This window comes from Triturus cristatus, chromosome 3_1 (genome assembly GCF_964204655.1).
Source record: "Triturus cristatus chromosome 3_1, aTriCri1.1, whole genome shotgun sequence".
In the NCBI taxonomy this organism is placed as follows: Eukaryota; Metazoa; Chordata; class Amphibia; order Caudata; family Salamandridae; genus Triturus; species Triturus cristatus.
In genome coordinates, this window is record NC_140583.1 from 909,675,046 (window position 1) to 909,689,961 (window position 14,916).

Here is a 14,916-nt window from a genome sequence, read left to right on the forward strand (position 1 = left end):
TGTAAGGATAGACAGTATTAGCCCTGGGGGGAGGGGGAGACTAGGGAACAAAAGTGACATATTAAAACCTCTAAAACAGAATTAATCTTGCACCATGCACATGAGAACTCATTACCCTCAGGCACTGAGAATAAAGAAAATTAAAAAACAATGCATTCTAAGTAACCTGGGAGAGTAAGAGGTTGCCACTTGTACAACAAATATACACCCAATATTGCACCTTTATTAAAAAAACAGTATTTGAGGAAACATTTAAACATTTTATAACCAGGTGTCACATGGCACAGTTTGTTGTGTACTTAATGTGTTGAAAATACTAATTATCCCAGTGTGTGTTTATTCGTTTTAAGTTCTCCCATCGCAGTAAAGTAAATAATTGCACAGAAATTAACTGGATAGATGGCACTGTTTGTTGATTTACACTGTAACCGACAATCTAAGTAGAACAGAGAAGGGAGAGGTTTTGTGATTGCTAAAGCTCCTTTTTAGATCGAGCCTGGGCAGTGCAACAAGCGTTGCTCTGTAAGGCATGCTGCATTCAGGTATGGACTTGAAACTACGCTCCGTCTCCGCCGATCATTCCAATTGGCTGCTCTGACTGTCCTTTGTAAAGGTTGGCTTTTGATTTGTTAATAGGCTTATTAGTCCCTCCTTAGTACCTCCCTCTCTTTTGTTGTAACCTCCCATCAGGACTAGACCTTTTAAAGTGTCCTTACTTTAAAGCTTGCATTAGCCCTTGAGGAGAACTCTTTGCTTAATCAATCTAGAGCACTAGGGATGCCAGCTTTAGCAATGGGGGCCGTTTTTTTTTGTTTTGGAGTTTGAAGCACGCTATGTGCACTTTCACTTTAAGTTAATGTGGAACGCTTAAATATGCCCCCGCTGCACGGATGCCGCGCAAAGCAGGCGCTGTGTTAATTCGAGAAATCTGTGGACGCTTCCTCCATTGTTTAAACTCCCTCCTCCATCCATGCTCTTCATGTGGCTTGATTTTATTTCTCTCTCCACCCCCACCACCCCCAACACTGCTTGACCGCCCCTCCAAGAGATTGCCATTTATTTATGATTTAAATTGCTAGATCCCGGGCAGGAGATTAAATGCTTTACTAAGAATTAAAGAATGCTGAGCCGAGGCTTGAACACTGGTCCCCATCTCTAGAGTCGGCAGCTCTGACCTCTCAACCACACGCTCTCCTTCAGAGGGTAGCATAATACCAAGCATTTGCAATGCAATAGGTCTCACATTTGTGAGAGCTTAAGTTATTGGCATTGTAAATGACAATGCCTTTTAATTATGTTTTAAAAATCAACACATAAATAAAGATTTACAATGCCAATTGCTCGAACTCTTGTAAATGCGAGACCTATTGCAGTGCAAATGCTTGTTATTACAGTGATAGAACCCCTTTTGCATTGAACTGTATGAACTCAGTAAAAGTTTTTTTTCCTCATACGGCTGTAATGGAGAAACTGAAGGGAATAACCACCTCAGATATGCTAACACATTTTGTTCCTCCCCTTTGGCTTTTTTAAATCAAACATTTAAATGAGATCAATGTGTGGTACACCAGTATACTGACACAACTGAATATGGCTGATTACAGCACTGCCTTGTTTGGTAATTCCCAAGGCTTACAGATGTAATCAAATTAGCAGGTACTTAAAATGTGAAGAGACATTTGCACAGCTGACAGGAGGTAAATCTTTGATTTGTTACTCTGGGATAAAGCTAAAATATTGGAAGCATATTTGATAGAGCTCACTCAAGTTTCACATATACTGAAAAGATATGTTCACATTCCTACTCCTAATGAACTAGCATAAAAATTCCTCTGAACCTTCCAGATACACAAGACTGGGTACTAGCCAAATGATCTAGTCACTCTATGATCTCATTTTCTTTGAATCGCTTGTAGTTCGCTTGATTGCACAGAACTAGAGAAAATAAACAGCACTGACTTTCAGGAAAGTGGTTCCTAAGATCAAATCTCTAATGAAATTGAAGAACATTTATTACGACATCACTCAGCAGTTTCTCTCTTCAGAGAGTACACTATAATGGTTAGATTTATTTTAAAAGTGTGGCGGTTTCCTGTACACTTTTGGGGTGCTACCTGTTACCATATATAAGATAAGTAACTGGCAACTTAGCAATATGATCTTATATTGCCATCATGGGGTTATGGTGGTGACATAAGCCAATAAGGCCGTTTTTATTTTGGTGCAGGTAGCATATTTATTTTGGTGAAATTAGTATCAAAACACAGCGTTTTGTAAACAGAGAATGATTTACTGAAACATTAAGTAACAAACTAGAAACAACGTATGATTATTTGCAGAAAAATAAAGTGAAAAAAGTTTCATTATGTACATCAGAAAACAGGGTTTCGGATAAAGCGGGCGTTGCTTTCTTAGAAACACATTCCAGCTATAGAAATTAGAGAATATTTAAACTGTTCAGGTTGTGCTAAAGTTTTTACAAAGAGGCTGCTAATGAAACAAAGGGCACAGTTGAAGCTCTGCAGAGGCTTTAATTTGCAGATTGTAATTATAGCACTGCACTTTGTGCAATAGAAGCACCCAAACATGGAATGTGGGTGTTTGTGTGTGTGTGTGTGTTTGTGTGTGTGTGTGTGTGTGGGTGTGTGGGTGTGTGTGTGTGTGTGTGTGTGAATTTGTGTATGTATGTATAGATATGTGCATACAGAGAGAGGATCTGATCTTATAGAGATCTAGAAGAACAAATTACTTACCTTCAGTAACTGCTTATCTGGTCGAGACATGATCTGGCCGCAGATCCTTACCTTTGTATTTGTGAGGCGTCGGACTGGACCCAGAAGATTTTTCTTTGAGCAACATACCCTAACGCACTGGCAGGTGGCATTAGTTGGCTCTCCATGATGTCGTCCGTGTCACATGGACAGGTGCCCCCTCGGCATGCTGACGTCAGTTACTTTTCACAACTTTCCACGCCGTGAACTGCACTGACATTAGTGTGTTTCTGAAAAGCTAGGACCCTAAAAGGAATCTGCCATGACCCTGGAAACCTGTCTGCAGTGCAGGGAAGATGGGTGGGTCGGTAAGAAATCCGCAGCTCGATCATGTCTCTACCAGATAGGGTGTTACCGACTGTAAGTAGCTTGTCCATCTGATAGAGACATCTAGCCTCAGATTCCTTACCTTTGAATAGATACCCAAGCAACACTATCCCTAGAGGAGGGACTATGGAAAAGTTTAGACCAGGAAGTCCTGCAGGACAAAGCTGCCAAAAAAGGCAGTAGTGTTTGGTAAATGTGTGATGGGATGCCCATGTTGCTGCCTGACAAATGACAAGGACTGAAACGCCATGTTGCAACGCTGTGGTAGCAGCCTTAGCTCTGGTGGAACGATCTCTTAAACTTTTAGGAGGAAGATTCTTGGGTAAAGCGAAGCAAATTTTGATGCAGAGGATGACCAATCGTAGGATAATCCTCTTCTACACTGCACAACATTTCTTTAAACCATTGTACCCCACAAAGAGTTGGCTGTCCACCAGGAACTCTTTAGTGCAGTCAAGATAGAACAACAACGCTTTTTTTTTGGGTCCAGACAGTTGAGTCGTTCCTCTTCTTTAGAGGGGTGCGGAGGAGCGGAGAAAGTGAGCAAAGTGACTTATTGTCCCAGGTGGAATGGTGGTACCACTTTCGGTAAGAAAGAGGCCCTAGTGTGAAGCACCAACTTATCAGGGAAGATGGTCATGTAAGAAAGCTTGGATGACAAAGCCTGCAATTTGGTCACTCTCCTGGTAGACGGTATTGCCACTAGAAAGGCTGTTTTGATGGTAAGCAACCAGAGGGGGCAGATGTGCAGAGGATCAAATGGAGCACACATCAGGAAGATGAGGACTAAATTAAGATCCCACTGAGGCATGATGGAGCAGGTGGGAACATGTACAAGCCCCTTAAGAAATCTATTTACAATAAGGGATTTGAATAAAGAGGGTTGGTCTGGCAGCCTCAAGAAGGCAGACAGGGCTGAAAGGTACCCTTTGAGAGTGCCCAGAAGAGAGCCCTGCAGGGCAAGAGTCAAAATAAAGAGAAGGACTTGAGAGAGGGAAGCAGAAAGAGGATCAATAGAGCTTTCTGCACATTATTTTACAAATTTGTGCCACTTGAAGGCATACACAGTCTTGGTAGAGGGACACCCGGCTGCCAAAATAACATTACAAACTTTGTGAGGAAGGTCAAATGCAGTCTAATGCCACTGCTCAATCTCCACGCAAGAAGGCGTAGAGTTGACAGGTTCAGGTGGAGGACCTCTGTTCTGCTGCGACAGATAACCCTCTCAGAGGGGCAGCCTTATCGGACAATCGATGCTCAGTTTGAGAAGCTTCAAAATACCAGACTCTCCGTACCCCAAACAGAGCCACAAGTATGAGCGCACATGATCTTCTTGAGCACTCTGACCAGGAGTGGTATTGGTGGAAAGGCAAACAGGAGGCCTGAGCTCCACTTCAGACGAAGAACACCACTGAGCGAGTGCCCCCTTGAAAACTCTACTGTGCAAAACTGCTGACATTGTGCGTTCTCTGCAGAGGTGAACAGATCTAACCAAGGGTCTCTCCACTACTGAAAGAGACCTTGTGCCACCTCTGGATGGAGACGCCATTCGTGATCTGCTAGGCACTGACGGCTCAGTTTGTCCGCCCTGGCGTTCAGAGAACCTGACAGTTGTTGAACCACCACGGAAATGCCCTGCTGTTCCAGCCACGTCCAGAGACGCAGGGCTTCCAGAAAAAGGGTTCAGGGCCCCACCACTGCTCTATTTGTTGTAGTACCACATGGTGGTGGTGTTGTCTGTGAACACTTGAACCAGCTTTCTCTTGATTGAAGGAAGAAAGGCTTTTAATGTAAAGCGAATAACTCGGAGGTCCAGCAAGTTGATGTGGAGTCCGGATTCTGCAGGAGACCAGAGTCCTCTGATCTCCACCTCTCTCAGATGGCCGCCGCATCCCAGGAGTGACGCGCCTGTTTCTACTGTGTGGTCTGGTTGGGGAAGGGAGAGGGGTCTGCCTCTGACCCAATCCTGGTCGTTTAGCCACCACTGCAGGTCCTGTGCAGTTGTCTCTGAGATCTGGATCATGTCGGAGAGATTCCCCATATGCTGCGCCCACTGCAACGTCCCACTGCAGAGCCCGCATATGCCATCTGGCATGTATCACTAGCAGGATGAAGGCGGCCATGAGGCCCCACAGCCTCAGACTCATTCTCACCAGAATCCATGACAGAGGCTGAAACATCGCTATCATAGCCTGAATATCCTAGACTCGCCATTTAGGAGGAAAGGGGCGAGACTGAACCGATGAAAAGGAGCATCTTAGAGGGAGTCAGGTGTGACTTCACAGTGAGTGCAGAAAGGCATGTCATAGTCTGGAGGTGGGAGACAACAGCCTTCAAACAGCCAGTCGTCGAGATAGGGGAAAAATGGCACCCCTGATCTTCGCAGATATGCTGCAATCACCACCATCACTTTGTTTAACACCTGAGGGGTGCTGGTAAGACCAAAGGAGAGCACAGTGAACTGAATGTTTTCTTGGCCTACCGTAAACTGTAGGCTGCGCCGATGGGCAGGCAGGATGGGAATGTGAACATGTGTGTCCTACAAGTTCAAAGCTACCATCCAGTCTCCTGGGTCCAGGGCAGACAAGAACTGAGCTGGAGTGAGCATCATGAACTTTTCCTTTCTGAGGAAGTAGTTGACGGCTCGCAGATCCAGAATAGGGCGCAGGCCATTTCCTTCTTCGAGACCAGAGAGTATTGAGAATAGTAGCAGGAATAGCAACCACTGCATACTTCTGGGGCTGCAACTCTCTCTATGGCTCCCTTGGCAGGAGAGACATGACTTTCTCCCGAAGCAAAGCCAGATGAACCTCAGTCAGCCGGTCGTAAGCTGGAAGCATGGAGAGAAGGGTAGCCGTCAAGGGGAGGGAGTAGCCCCCTTGAAGAACCCACCTGTCCGACGTGATGTTTTGCCAGTGGTGGAGGCTATGGCTGATCCTGCCACCAACTGGCTGCCCATGATCTTGAAAGGCCAGACTAGAGGGTTTGGAGGTGGTGGACTGACCCGACCTCTGTCCGCCTGACACACGAGGTCGGAATGAGTCGAGCTCATGCCTGCGCGGAGGTTGATGAACTTGTGAGGTTAAGTGGCTGGGGTATGGCTGGCACAGCTGAAAGGCCCTTCCGTTCCCTTCCTCTCAGAGGCCCAAGGACTTGGCCAGAGCCCATGAGTCCTTAAAGCACTCTAGGGCCTTGTCTGCTTTGCCTCTGAAGAGACAGGTGCCATCAAAGGGCATGTTCATAAGGGAAGCCTGGGCATCCCCAGAAAGCTAGAAGTTCTCTACCAGGGATGGCGTCAAACAGACACCGTTGATGACATCACTTTGCTCAGTGAGTGGGTCGTGTCAAGCCCACAACAAACGGCGAACTATGCCGCATCTCTCCCGTCTAACACTGCTTGAGAGAGGATTGCAAAGGCCTCCTCCGGGACCTGTGGCAGCACTTAGGCAACCGTTTCCCACAAGAAGTGGGAGTAACTGCCCAATAGCCATGCAGTGTTCACCAACAGCAATGCAAGGCCCAACTATCCAAGTACCGATCCGGGGGGCAGAACCGAATACACCCTGAGATGTATCGGCTTGTACCACCAAGCTCTCAGGGATAGGGTTGCTGGTGAGAAAATTTGAGTTGCTCGGTGCAGGGCGATGGCGGCGGACAATTGTCCTATTCACAGGAGCCCCTGTCCTGGGCTTAGACCAGGTTCTTAGTAGGAGATCAGTCAAGGCTTGACTAAAAGGCCGGAGGGGTTCCAAGAAGCAGACACCCGGCTGCAGGACCTTCGTCAAGATGTTCATCTTGACTGCCACAAAAGGGACTGACAGTCCAAGACTTCAGCTACCCTTCGCAACACCATGGTGTATAAAGCTCCCTCCACCGGAGCCACGAGAGGGGGAGGAAGCAGACCAGAATATGGCGTTGTCCAGACCACTGGCATCACCCAATTCTTTGTACCAGTCTATTTTGTGCTCAGGCTGGTCTTGTAAAGGGTTCTGCGAACCCCCCAATCTTACTCCATTCCTAGTCCTTCAGAATAGGCTGAGTAACCGACCTAGGACCAAAGGGTTCTGTCGGTACAGGAAGTGGCGTCGGGAGACGCCGATCCGGCTCTGGGACGTTGGGGATGAGAATTGGGCTGGCAGGTGTCTCGGTGTTGGGCCCGGAGCCATTGAGGGCCGCAGTGGCACGAATGCCATTGGTCCAGAACCATTACTGAATCCATGGAGGGGGTCAAATCCATGTCAGAGCCACAGGCGCGGAACCTGATGGAGCCCCCTCTGAGCCTCCAGGGCCCAAAGGTGCGCCGAGAGGATCAGCCTACCCAAATATGAGGTGCATGGAGTCATAAAATTGTTTGAGCTGGGCGGGGGGATGGTTGGGGGGATGGGGTGGGGACTTGCTTTGGCTCCCAGGAAAGCAAGGAAAGCGCAGAGTCAACACAGGCACAGGTTCAGCCAAACAAAGATTAGAATGCCGAGGCTCCTCCGTTGCGTCAGCCAACCTACAGGGGAAATCAAAGCATGCTTCGACTTCTTGTGTTTTTATGCTTCTTACCTGAATGACTCGAAGACTTCAAGGGCGAGGACGAAAATTTAGGGCTCCAGGATCAGTGCCCAGACCTCCTGTAAACAGGGACTGAGAACGTGACTTCCGGGAGGAACGACGCAGTGCCGAGCGCCGGGGCGCAAGTAAATTTAGGTGTCACTCCCTCAAAGCTTTCGGAGCCATGGCCCGGCAGTCCGAGCACAACTTCATTTCATGGTCGCGCGCTAGGCTCCAAAGACAAACCAGCTGTGTATCCGTTACCAACATGGCGTGGTGACAGCATTGCATTGCTTGGATCCAAAAGTCTTTTGGGATATCCTACACACCAAAAAAGGTCGACCAAAAAGCCTGTTGAACACTGACAGAGGGTAGCTCTCTTCACGGATCTGCGCTAACTGGCACAGCAAGAAAAGAACTGATGTCAGCACCTCGGTCTAAATAGGTGACGTGGACGTCTCAACGGTGGAGACAACACCAGCGGCGTCACGCGGAGCCGACCGACACCACTGATGGATACGCAAGGGTAATGCTCGAAGACAAATCTTCCGGATCGAGTCTAGCGCCGGGGGAATTCAAAGATAAGGAATCTGCGACTAGATGTCTTTATCAGATTTATAGGGATGAGCAAAACTGTCAACTACTGAGGCATTTCTCATTTTTGATTTATAATTCTAAGTACACTTTTTTTGTAAACGTTTGCACCTGCATTGCACCTTGTTCATGGAGCACAGTAGCATTTCCATAGGATATTTACACATCATAGCATTCTCACCCATTTTTAAGGAATGTAAAAATAAAATGCCACACATGAATAATTAAATATAATAATTTTTGACCCGTTGGCAGATCTATATGATTATTTTATCACCATCATCACTTATGTTTGTGTCCTAAAGCAATACTGAGGAACCATTGTGTCTTTGTAATTGATACAGGTGTTCTAGTTTGGGATACCGGTATGGCCCTCGGGTCAATACTAATTGAATCTTTTCCTCAGACCAATTATTCATTGGTGAAGCAAATGTGTATGCAAAACTGCACACATGACGAGACAATGGCCACAAAGCCCTTAATTCATGGCTAATGCCTTTTCCAGATGGAAAGTAGAATACAGCAGCCAAGTGAAAAAGTGATGAAGATTTCTGAGTGACTTTGAAACGTTCAAATATATTTCAGAATGTTCAGATGTAGTAACCAAACATGACAATCAATTTGGATCACTATCACACAGATCCAAAACTTGAATTGCAATTACCTTGCATTTTAGTGTGCTGTATCTATGTTTCTTAAGGAAGGGTCATTTGCATCACAGTAAGAAAGGCCTTTAAAGATCTTACTAACCAGCTGCAAGTTAGGTGGTCAAATGCAGACAATTTAGAATAAATGTAAAGATAAAACAGAACGTTTTGCTACGGGCAAGAGTCTGTTCTTAAAAGTTGCACATAAAAAACCATAATAAAATATACTAATTATTCAAAAATATTATTCAATAAAAATAAATTCCGGGAAGTGAGGGGGGCCTCCGGCCATGAATTCTGAACACTTATATTAGAGCACAAGAGAAAATAATTGAGTAAACATTCTCCCTAAAAATACACTCTTTCGTTCTAAACAAACTATGCACATTCTAAATTAGTATCTTGTTAGAATAAGAGTAGAGGGGCACTACAAATCCAAACACAACATCTTTTCCGTGACAAGCAAGATTGCCTCTTGCCATTTTGTCAAATACATTTTTTCCAGTCTTGGGCTTTTCTACTCCAAACCCTTGGTACAACTTGCAGAATCACATCAGGTTGGTTGTCAAAAGAAAGCGCAGGCATGAAAACTAAGACCTGTCGACCCAAAGCATGCTGGCAACCATATAAGTGCCGGAATACAACACAATATACTATACGATACAATTGAATGTTCTATTATACAGATTATTCAACCTAACAAAATACACTGCCGCTCACCTGCTTTCCAACATTCTTAATTGCCAGTTGTTCCGGTGTCATTTTATCTTCTTCTTCCACTGCCTGTTAATTACAAAAAAAAAGTGCAGAAATTGTTTTTTTCCCCTTTTCGAAGAATTATCACTGCAGAGCATTACAAAATATTCTATTTATGCTGATGGAAATCTTGACCTGGATCCTGTTAGCATAACTCAAGTACTTAAAAGGCAAAGAAGGTAGGGGAGGGAAAGTAAAAGAAGAAATAAAAAAAAAGCAAGTGGAAAATCCAAAGTCAAATACATATGCAATCAAAAACGAAAGCGATACAATACTCAATGCTTTCTGACTGAAAAGCCAAGCATGGCACAAACAGATCCAGAGAGACTTTTCAGAGCGTCAGGGAGATTGTCTTATGACCCAGTATTATAAAACAGAGGACATTTTACACGTACATTATATGGATTTATTTACAGATGATCCATTTGAAGTCTAGACTTCATTGTTGCAGCCCTCACACACTGAGACAGAGTCTACATTTGTGCAAAAGGAGAATGTTTGGCCTTTTAATATTTAAACATATTTTAAGCCTGCAGATTTGGGTCGCATGTATAGATCAGTCTCAATGAAGTTCGCATCTTTAAATAAATGGCAATCCTAAAGATTACATTGCTTTATCATACCCTGATATTTTTCGACAACGAACTGTTCAATGAGAAGTCAAGCCCCCTGATTGAGCAACAATGAACAAACTGCAAAACATGCGGCAACAACGGATTTGGCTGCTTTAAATGTTTTATTTAGGAGAGAACCCACTCAATAACTAATAACCTACCGGATGTACTAGTTCCAGTAGATATTTTTCTTAGCAATATTTCATTTCCAGTCGATAACTACCTGGAGCGTCCTTTCCAAGGAAGTATTGGTATTTTAAATCAGACATTTTACATTTGGGGTAGAATTTATAAATGTATTTGTTATATGGTGTAGTTTCCACAGTACTATACTAATGGAGATTTCAGGAAGTTAAGCCATTGAACTTTCAAAGGCGAGCATGAGGGTGTCAGGTGGTGGGATTATCTATCCCGGTGAAACCTTTATCACCTTTTAAGAAGCTCAGGACTCCTTTGGGGTCAGACCAGCCCGCTTTCTACACTAAGGAAGCTAGAGGGCATCACGAAGGAGGTGTGAAGTGAATTTTTCCCTTTGGCGCCATGGCCCTTGGAGGTACTTGAAGGCCTAATCGGGTAGGGGCAACATCTATTCACACTCTTTTACAAGGCCCTCAGGAGAGACATCAATAAACAGCCATTCACAGAGCGAAGGGTGTGGGAGAGAGAACTGGGACAGCCCACCTCAGATTCTGACTGGGATCGCTCATCTGCCCTGGTGCGTGCAGCGTGTTGCAACAACAGATTCAAACTGCTTCATTTTCACTTTCTACACCGTACCTATGTGACACCTTACAAAACTGAACAAAATGGATCCCACTAGAGGTGCTAAATATGTGTGCTGTGGGGGGGAGGGCACCACCTTTTTACATCTGGCTTGGGAATGTACCGGGGTCCAGACCTACTGGGGGCAAGTGTTACCAAGCATTAAGGAAGCCACTGGAATGATAATCCTTTTAACACCACTTGCTTTCTTTGTGGGTGTGATGGATAGACCTTGGGGATGGAAAATCCCCTATAAACTTGCTTAGCTGGCCCTCCTTCTGGCAAAGCGCTGTGTGGCCATCGGGTGGCTGGGCACTAGAGTTCCGTTGGTGAACCAATGGAATGGGGGTGGCAGAGGAACACCATTTGAGAATGTCATGCACTGACAAGTGGACCGCAGAGGAGGTCTTGATCTGGGCCCAATTGATGATGGAGACTCGGGCAGGGATGATAAATCTGAAGCAGAGGGGTAAGTGTACTGATAGATGCTAGCCTTGCTATGTTTATGGCGACCAAGCGTGAAATTACTGTACTCCTTCTTGAAAGCTTTGCTCGTTGACTAGGTTTATTCCACACATTGCACTAACTATTGTACGTTTTGCTTTATAGCTTTGACACCTGACAGGTGTAGTGAATCCATGTCTGTAACTACCTTAACTTCATAATCGTTGGAATAATATGTGTGAAGCTGAACTCTTGCACTGTAGAGCTCTGTTTTTCTTTTATTATCAAAACTAATAAAATTCGGTTAAAAAAAAAGCTGTTGCACTTCGGTGGTGATAAACTTCCATCTTTTTTTACATTCAAATGAATCGAAATGAAAGTCCTTTTTCTGAGGATAAAGAAAAGGAGTATTTAACAAGTAAACCGATTTTAGTCACAATTTAAGAAATGTGTCAGTGATGTCACATTCATTCCAATAAGTGCTGCAACGTTTATTGTGACTTAGCAAAGTGAAAAATGCTGATCTGCTGGGCTCTAATGAACCATCTTTCAGAGAAAAAAGTAAACTCTCATTATTTATCAGGCCACAACTGGTTGATGGTCTAGACAGCCCAAACATGGTCTTCTACAAATTCACAATTATCTTCTACATCCATTTGGGTAAAACGTGCAGCATGCTCTTGTGAAACATACACTTTCTTCCAACAGCAGCAGCAGTCTCTAAGTTGATTTCCATTGTCCTACTGTCATTTCACCTCGGAGGTCTAATAAATATCTAGATCGCTGGTCTTCTATACTCTAATAAAACTGAATATCTGAATGCCATGCTGCTCAAACACATCGGTTGAATTTAGAGCATTTCCAATGGAGCAAGCTACAGCAAATTGACTTAATTTAAATGTTTGATATATATATGAAGTAAGTTTCACCCAAAAATATAAAGGTAGGTAGTCTCTTTATGGCACAACATACTTTTAAGGGCTTAAAATAATTAATGAGAAATCTCCATATTTATTTCCGGAATCCATTTTCTATTAGTTTCCTCAGACTGCCCTTTCTCTTTGTTCAACACCTCTCTAATTTTAAAACAATAGCATTGTGGGATTCAAAGAATATATATATTTTTTGTAATTCTTTTTATTAATACATGGTCAGCGGACAACACAACAAAGGAGCTCCTACATCGGATTACCTTTCCATATCATCCATGTGTAATCAAATGGAGAATAATCATGAGTGAAATCAACTCCACAGTGCAATTCCATAACTAGGTCTGCATTTACTCATGCTACATATCCTGATGTGCCCGTCAAACACCCCATATCTTCTACCATTTTCTGTGGCACCCTCTACTCTTGTATATGGTGCGTTCTGCCTGCCAGCACCAGTCCAAATCGACTTTCCACTTCTCTATTGTCGGCGGGACGGTCACTACCCATCTTTTTGCTATATTTCACTTTGCAACCACTGCTGCCAGCACCAACCACTGTCTCACGTGCCTCCGTCAATCCTCCTTTCAAGGGATCATTAAAAGGAGCCATTTGGCCTCTACCAGCACCTCTACCCCCACAACTGTGGTCATCGACTCCCTAACTCTCTGCCAATATGAATGTAACACTGGGCACTCCCAGAGCAGATGGTAGAAGGTAACCTCCAGCCCGCACCCTCTTTGGCAGAGTGCATCAACAATACGCCCTAGCCGATGTAGAACCGATCTGGGATAATACACCCGATTCGGAATCTTTAACTGGATTAATCAGAACGCAGAGCGTATCACCACTTGCAATGGGCTCTGCATCGCCTCCGCCCAGGTCTCTCTCCCATGATGCCATCAATGAGCCAAGTACATCTGGTGCGCTATTTATTAATTTCTTATATAATAGTGAGATGGTCTTCTCGTACAATGGGTCTATCAACAGTCTGTCCTCTAAAGGTGTGGCCTGCTCCAGAGCCACTCCCTCAGATATATTATCGAAGTTCAAGACCCAATTGTAGGTATCTTAGCCATTCCCCCTTCTTCATCTCAAATTCAACCTGCAAAGTCGTGAAAGTGATGTATGCTTGCCCTCTCCATAAGTCTCCCAGGATCTCTCGGCCCAAAAGCTCCAACTTATTAAAATCACACAGCTCTCCTACCTTTTTCAGCGAACCGCTATGCCAGAAAAGGGGGGGGGGGGTCATCCCTGTGAGCTTCCCCTCCCAGCCCAGGTACTTTGTTGCTGTTCGCCCCGCCAGTGCCACAGTCCGGGTATGCGGCGCATACCCCCCACCACCCTCATGGTATACAATAGGGGACAGAATCCCCTTGCACCCATGGCGAATCTATACACCCTGTATGCTAGCTCTGCTTGTTCTCCAAATACCCATCCATTTACCCTGACCTGCTGGGAAACCCAGCAGTAGATCGGATTGTCGGGCAATGCCGGTCCCCCATCATAGCTATACGTGGCGCACCATTGCTTCATATTAGGGATCGTAGCGCACCATCCACTTCCTGAAAAGAACGTGGGGGAATCTCAAATGGCGTGTTTTGCAAGGCGTAGAGTAGACGCGGGAGGGCCATCATTTTAAATATTGCCGCCTGTCGCATGAGGGTAAGCTACATGGTCTCCAGTGTTTGGCGTCCATCGTGAGTCTGTCCAGTTGGTAACCCAAATTAGGCCGGTAGAACTCCCGGGTATCTCTCATTGTGTAGATTCCTAAGTACTTAAAGCCCTTAAAATCCGCATCTTACACCTGGAGATCAGGTCGGGGATCCCTCCCACCAAGGGGAAGAGAAGGGATTGACTCCAGTTAATGCAGTATTTTAAATCTTCTCCATAAATGCTGAAAATCTGTAGTATCCTGTCAATTGATTGTCTCGGTCTTCTGACATACAGCAGGGCATCATACGCATATAAGGAGAGGAGTTCCTCCCCTTCCTCCCCAAGCGGGATTCCCCAAATCAAGGGGGCTTGCCGTACGCTGCCAAGGGCTCCAGGGCCGGAGCTAACAAGATTGGGGAAAGTGGACATCCCTCCAATGTTCCCTTCTGGAGAGGGAATACCCGGGACACTGTGGCATTGACTATCACTCTAGCTAGTGGTTGTCAGTAAAAGAGTTTCACCCACCCAATGAACTTGGGCCCGAAACCGAAACAGGGTCAGTCTTGCAACGCTATCAAAGGCCATCCTGGCACCTAAAGAAAAGCGGGCTGCCTGGTCGGTGAGGCCCGATTCTGTGAGTTGGAGGACACCAGATAGTCTGCACAGTTCAATCTAGTTCCCCTATGTGGCAAGAACCCAGACTGGTCCGGGTGTATGAGGGAGGTTATCACCCCGCCCAAGCGCGTCAACAAGATTTCTGCTAGGACCTTGACTTCATAATTGAGAAGGGCAACTGGCCTATACGACCCACATTCTGATGGGAGGGGGGGGGGGGGGGAACATACATTTATACATCTCTGCAGGCAGTCCATTGTGT

The 14,916-nt window shown here is 45.2% G+C and overlaps 1 protein-coding gene across 1 annotated transcript in view; it reads right to left on the bottom strand.

Annotated features, from left to right (window-relative positions):
• PSMD14 (proteasome 26S subunit, non-ATPase 14) overlaps positions 1-14,916 on the bottom strand; it is a 391,539-nt gene that overhangs the window by 23,669 nt on the left and 352,954 nt on the right. The window contains exon 10 of the mRNA XM_085645445.1: positions 9,599-9,661. Coding sequence (XP_085501571.1) covers positions 9,599-9,661 — 63 coding nt within the window. The remainder of the gene's footprint in view (positions 1-9,598; positions 9,662-14,916) is intronic.